The sequence below is a fragment of the Anopheles funestus genome, chromosome X (assembly GCF_943734845.2).
Source record: "Anopheles funestus chromosome X, idAnoFuneDA-416_04, whole genome shotgun sequence".
Classification (NCBI taxonomy): domain Eukaryota; kingdom Metazoa; phylum Arthropoda; class Insecta; order Diptera; family Culicidae; genus Anopheles; species Anopheles funestus.
Genome location: NC_064597.1, coordinates 20,108,810 through 20,115,940, shown reverse-complemented (window position 1 = coordinate 20,115,940; position 7,131 = coordinate 20,108,810). Strand labels below are relative to the sequence as shown.

At 47.5% G+C, this 7,131-nt stretch overlaps 1 protein-coding gene across 1 annotated transcript; it reads right to left on the bottom strand.

The window, feature by feature from the left end:
• Positions 1–2,023: 2,023 nt before the first annotated feature.
• On the bottom strand, positions 2,024–2,968 carry LOC125765095 (uncharacterized). The gene is made up of 2 exons (XM_049429974.1): positions 2,674–2,968; positions 2,024–2,493 (listed from the first exon to the last, which is right to left on the bottom strand). The coding sequence occupies exons 1-2, from the start codon at positions 2,966–2,968 to the stop codon at positions 2,024–2,026; spliced, it is 765 nt and encodes a 254-aa protein (XP_049285931.1).
• Positions 2,969–7,131: the final 4,163 nt, after the last annotated feature.

The following is a 7,131-nucleotide window of genomic DNA, read 5'->3' as shown; positions in this document are numbered from 1 at the left end:
ATTGTAGGTTTCTTCACAATCCATCTCATTGTTCGTCCCGGAAGTTTGCGACAGCTTAATAATGTTTCTGCGCAAATATGTTAAGGTATTTGAACTTAGTTCACGTGCAATGTAGTATTTGTATTACAACGATGTGTATTTATATTACAGTTTCCATCGACGCGTGAGGAATGGCTGAAAGTGGCAGATGATTTTTACGAGAAATGGCAGTTCCCTCATGCTACCGTTGCCATCGACGGAAAGCATGTTCCAATAAAAACGCCTGCGAAAAGTGGTTCGGAATATTTCAATTACTAACACTTTTTCAGTATTGTGTATTTGGGAATTGTTGATGAGAATTGCAATTTCATGTTTGTTGACGTCGGATGCAAGGGACGAATATCGGACGGAGGGGTTTTACGTACCTCGCGTCTTTATAACTTGCTAGAAAATAATAGATTACAATTCCCAGAAGCAGAAATGCTACGAGGTTCTACTTCCCTTATGAGAATCCCGTATATGTTACTGGGAGACAAAGCGTTTGCATTCACCCGTTTGGTGAAACAATAGAGCGTGAATCCATCGAACACATTTTTAAGGAACTCCATTCGAAGGCACGCCGAACAGGTGAAATGGCGTTTGGAATTTTGACTGCGAGGTTTCGAGTGCTGAGAAAGTCAATGGAGTTAAATCCACAAACTGCCAGCAAAATTGTACTCCCATGCGTGTACCTGAATAACTTTATTCAAATAGACGTGTCAGGCCAAACAGCAAGGGAAACGGAGCATGTACCGAGCGAGCTTACTGAGTTGCGCGGGATAATACAACGCACAACCAACGAGTTGATGCAAATTCAGCTCTCCGCGCTCGTCGTCTTTGTCCCCAGGACCGCTATAAATAAAAGAGTGATCAGCAAACAGCCGCGTAGTTGCAGTTTCAGTTGTAGTTGTAAATTTGTGCGCGCTGCACTCCGCTTGATGACGTAGGATGTTGTTGTGTCCAATATTGTAGCGTGCCCCCTAGGCAAACAAGTGCTAGATTTCGCATGCAATCCCCTAATTTTGTGTCATCTTGCGTCGGCCCATATAAAATTGAGGGGATTTTTGTATGGGCTGAGGGCAAAATGAGGGGATTCAGGTAAGGGCTTTTGCGGTTGTGTGGGTGAGCTTTGACAGTCTAGCGGTATGGATGTATTGGTGAAATACGGTAGGTAGGTATGCATGTAGTGGTAATAAATGGTTTCTTTCGCCTGGCTTTTCAAAACAATTGTCAAAATTGAAATTCAAAGAAATTTGAAATTTTTTTTTATTCAATCGGTACACAGTTAAGTGCGCATAATCAGAGTAAATTTCATAAAGTAAACAGTTTCTGAGTTGCTGTTTTAAGGTAAGAAGTGATTAAATTAACTGTACTTAATGCTAAAATGTATATAATAACGCGCTAATAAAATAATGTAACGTATTTCAGATGGATTCACAAAAACCGAATACTGATCATAAACGGAACAACGCACCATCATACGGGCAATTGGTGAAGGAGGTAAGGTTGACGCGTAGGACGGTCGGCTACCTTAAAGTGCAGAATGATATGATGCAGAACAAAATTGATAAGCTGACCGCACTCGTACAATTGCTGCTTCCTGACGCCAGTGCAATTGCTCTTCCGGACATCCGCCAAAGTACCTTCGATACAGTGAATAATTACGAAGACATGTGTGCCCTGGAACAAAAATTGGAAAATGAAAATACGTGAGTTGTACTTTACAATTGTACTTTACAATAATGAAGGTTCGGACGCGGATGTACACTTAAAACGTCTGATTTTACTGCTGGTCAAATTCAGAGTGATTTATTTTAAATATTGACTATTGATACATGTATGTGGATTGGGGGAATTGGATTGGAACAGGGAACGGAGGTGGTGCTGATTCAGCTTCTCGGTTGCTAAGTCATTCGATGCAAACGTTGGTGCAGGTTCGGTGCGAAGCATAAGCTGACGACGCTGTTGGCGGTCCGGTACGAAACAAAAGCTGACGTCGCAGGAATTACTGGGTCAGCGGATGTTCGAGCGATGTGTTAACTCGGGCAATCAGCTTATTGATGTCCAGAGCCGAGTTCGCCGTACGGGGTACAACCATATCGTGCGGTATTTTTGCCAACGATGGGTCCGCTCCTGCAAACGTATCGTGTCGCCCTTCTCCGATACGCAGCAAAAAGTTGGCAAATTCCTGCAGTTCGCTGGCTCGAGTCGCGTTTGAAGCCGTGCGTACCCGCATGTTAACGCACAGCCGTAGCGTCGTACATAAGGACCATAGTGTGCTCCGTTTGATGCACTCGTTGATAATTTGTGCATCATTACCCTTTGGTACGATGGGCAAAATTTGACGGAAGTCACCGGACAGCAGTACCACCTTGCCGCCAAATGGTCGCTGCACGCCCGTTATGTCCCGAATGGTACGATCGACTGCTTCCAACGCGTACCGGCTGCGGATGAGTTCAGCGCGCTTCGACTGTACTGGGATGTTGCAAGTGGAGTGACGATTTAAGTCGCGCGGAAGCTTAAACGTTGAGTGGGCCGTTCTTCCTCCACTAAGCAACAGCGCTGCTATTCCACTCGCCGCAGTGGCAAGCGCAATTTATTATTGGCGTCGCGTGTATGCGAGGATTTTTTTCAGCACGAAAGATTTGCCCGTACCACCAGGACCGTCCAGGAAGAAAAAGCGATTGTCTTCAGCATTATAGATTCCGGTTGAGTTGGTGTTCACATCCGTATCCGTTGTAGTGCTCGTCGATATCCGAACTCGATCAATGGCCGCCGTAATTTTGTCGTACACTGTACGCTGCTCGTCGTTGAGTAGGTGTAGGGTGGCCAAAGTTTCGTCGAGATCGTTCACTGCGTAAGCCCGTTCGGTCGTGATGAACTCGTTCACCTCATTCGCATCGTTCCTGAGGTGCTCTCCAACGTGTTTATAATCCTGCAGCTGTGGCATATCGGGAAAGGTGGTTAAATCCTTTGCCGGAATGGTACCTCGCAAAAACCGATCGATTTCGCGCAGCGCACGAAAACGTTCGACGTCAATCAGCAGCGTATTCAGGTCGGACTATTTTGATGTATACCGGTCGCGATTGTGGAAGTGAAAGTCTTCACACAATAGCTCTGCGTACTTATCCCACAGCTTGCGCGGTTCTTGCGGCATCTCTGAGAGAATAAGCCCAAAGAAATGGCGAAATTGGGAGGACATTTGGAATGTGGCCGCTTCCTGTAGAGCCCGTTCCCACTCGGAATCATCTAGCAACAGTCCTTCTCTGATGACAGCTTGCTGGAACGTTGCATACACTGTGCCGTCAACAGTGCGCAAATTCTCGAACGATGTTGGTTCTTTGCGGTAGCACAGTAGCAATCGCAAACAGTAGCGCTCCAAGAGCTGCATTCCGCAGGACACCATGCGTCCAACTACCGTTTTGTGCGAGGTACGGATGCGACGTATCCACTGCTTGGTGCCAAGTTCGTGCCACGGTTGTCGCTGACGCGCTGTCGGTTCACCGTACCGATGGTACATGGGTACGTCGTGATAAAGGAGCGTTTTGGCGAAATCGTCGTTAGCCGCAAGCAAGAAAAACTGAGTCAGCATTGTACGTTTTCCCCGGTTTAACGCGCACGAAAGGTTTTCGTTCGCTCGGTAAAACACGTACTGCTGGTTCTCCAGGTGGATGGGCAGCGTCACGACGGTGTGCGTTTTCGCCTGCAGCTCGAAACGCATGATACGCCAGCAGCTGTCTGTCGGTGATAGCTAACGTGCGTCGATGAACTGCTGTATCTCATCATTGCCACCAGTGAGAGATACGCTCAGCCGATCCTGACCCTTGTACACGTACTTGTACAGATACTTTACACTGCTGATCGTTGTGCATACTTCGACGTTAATGTGGCAATTGTACTTGTGGCTTAACCACGGGTTGTACAAACCGATACAAACCGATCGTAGCTGTCCGGCGTTTGGGGTTTGTCTGCTTCTGCCAGTATCATGAGGATGTGGGCATGAGGTAGGCCACGTTTTTGAAATTCAATGACGTGTATGCGCGCTATCTCAACGCCAAGAGCTCCCATCGTCAGATCCTGAAGTATGGCTTTCAGCTTCAAACGGAAAACACGTACTGCCAAATTGGGTCGATCAGGGGCACGTTGCCTTGGGGTCAGCAGGTTCTCGGTAATTTCCGGCCATTTCGGATTGCACGTCACGGTCAGAAAGAGGTCCGGTTTACCAAACGTGCGGACAATGCTCATCGCATCGTGGTACTGGGCCTGCATGTAACGGGTTCCACCGACAAAATTTGGACCCAGTATTACACGCGTACCGGTGCGCGCGAGCGTTGTATCGTTCGGCCGACCGTCGGCTGGTATCGGCACCGGACCTTCGATCGGCATGTTCGGCACGTTGCGTTGTAGTTCAGCAATCAATCTGTTTGCGCCAGCAACATCGATCAAGCCTGCGTATGCCTCTGTGCGCATTTGTGCCTGGTTATCCCGCACATACCGCAAACGCTGCAGCTCCATGATGGAATAAAATTCCACACAATATTGCTGGAACAATCGTCCACCACGATGTAGCAGCGCATTGGTGCTGCTTTCCCGCCAAGCGATGCGATAAGCGGCATATTCCCGGGGTGAAATTTGATGCGCTGATGATGCAGTATGCTCCACATTTCGTTCCGACTCTCCATGTGGATTCTCCTCTCCTGTGCGTGTTGCTGCACCATCATCAGTTGTAGCGGCCGTTGTTGATTGTTGTCGTCCACGGGCTGTCGGTCTTTGCGGACGTACCTTCGGTATTCCGTAGATCCAACTCAATTCACCCCGTGGAAACAAAAGTGGTAACTGACATGCCATAAAGTATTGGTTATGCTCATATACTTGCTGCAGTTGGTAACCGGCACGTGATTGTAGCACCAAGTAACGCGTTTGTTCCCTGTCAGCTCCAGTTTCGTTGCAGATGAATACGGCTCCCACCTCTTCTGCAGTTGGTGCATTGTAGCGCCGCTGATCGATTAGGGAAACTCGCGTGTGAAGACAAATTCGCAGATCGTCTCGAACGGACATACGTTCGTATGCATAGCTAAACAATGCTGCCAGTGGGTTGTGGGTGGTAAGCACGCGTTGCACGATCGAGAGGATGTTACGATCCAGCTCACCTCCGAACATAGTGGTGCGTTGGTTCAACATCGACGCGTACTGGTCCTCCGAGCTGGGATCGTAAAAATAAAGCTGGGCAAAGCTGGGTGAACGTCCCAGAAGTGCTGCAAATGAGCCAATGCGATGGCAAAGCGCACCCTGTATGCGGTAGTTGTAGATGCCACCTTGAGCGACACGCTCATCCTGGCGCACGAATAGATTGTCATTGCCACGAATAGATGCACCGGTCGAAGTAAAAGCGAATGCATTGTTGTACTGTCTGATGTTCTGCATGAACGCTGGCACATCAAACAAATTTGGCAATTCGGCCGGCGGATCAGCATATGGTTTAAGCACTACCTGCCCATTGTTGCAGCACACAGTCGGTGGTTCACCGGGCTACTTTAACGCGGAACAGTGGATGCATGGTTCCCGTGCTGGCAGAACGAGGTGTGAACCTCGGGATGATTGTACTGTTCATGGTTGCCATGTCCCACTCTTACCATATGGGTCATACGTTGCAAGGCAATATATGCACGCTGGCGAGCTGCTTCCTCTTCGCGCAGCTGATGCACGTATGCTTGTTGCTGCTGTTGCAGCAACGGTACAGCAGTTGTAGTGACCGTTGCTGAGTGGACAGTTGTTGCCGGTGTTGTTGCTGTTTCTGATGTTGTTGCTGTTTCTGTTGTTATTGTTGTTGTTGTCGTAATAATTGTTGTTGCTGATGTTGTTGTCATTGTTGGTAACATTGCCGAAGAAGAGGGTGGCGCAGTAATTGCACTAACTGCCGGTCGCTTCAATGCCCGACTCAGGGCAGTCCGGTTTCTGCCAAGTCTTACCTTTCGTTCAGCTGGCGTTTTTTCCAATGGAGTGCCATATTGTGCAGCAATCTCCATCCGGACCGATTCCTCGCTTGATTGAGCTGGTGCAACATCTACCGCCATATTTTGGTTTGAGGTAGAAGGACGGTCTGTTCCGGAAGTTACCCCCATTGTCGGAGCAAAGCGTTTGTTGGCTCTGTACCGTGCAGCTCGTTCCCTTGCAAGCCGTGCCTTTCTTTCATTTGCCATTTCAACCGATGGTAATTCCAATACAGGTGGCACCATTGCTGATGGTGGTGCTTGCTGTTGGTTGACTGTTTCAGCAGCGACCACTGTATCGGCTGCGGCAGTAGTAATAAGATTTTGGTCGTTTGATGTTGTTGTAGTAGTTGTTGCTGTTGTCAAAGGTGGTAGCATTGCCGATGAACAGGATGGCACAGCATTTGGTAATTGCACTACGTGAAAGTATCAGTTTGGCTAAGTCCAGCCTCTTGTTAGCTGTAGTCTCCGTTACTTCGTGAACCTTGCGTTTCTTGTACGGCTTGCATCCTAGGTCCTTCGTCATGATGGTTTTGAGCAGTTTTTATCGACACATGGACAGCCGCGGTCTTACGGATCGCGCGGTTCATTTTTCGACGAACGCTCTCTCTCACCAGCAGGCTGCTGGCGCCCTTGTCGAATGCGCGCGGGCAATCAGTTATAATTTTAATGGGTATACCATGGACATACGTATGAAAACGTTTTAAGGCGTAAATTATTTATAAGGTCTCTAATTAATAACTATGTTCATAACTATGTAGCTTGGCCTCGTCAACCGAAGCTGTCTTCGAAAAGTAAGCGACTGGATGTAGTTTACCATCACTTTGTCTTTGTCGCAACACTGATCCAAAACCTGTTGAATAGGCATCACAATGTACTTCAGTTTCGTTTGTCGAATCATACACAGATAGTACAGGGGCCTCAATCAATTTTCTCTTTAAAATTTCAAATGAAGTAACGTATTTCTCATCAAAATGAAACAATAAGTTATCTTTCAATAGATTAGTCAATGGCTTGGCTATAACTGAAAAAGAAGGCACGAATCTACTAAAAATTAAAAATAAACATAAACATTGCTGCACTTGTTTTCTATTTTGTGGTTGTGGGTAGTTTGCTATAGCCG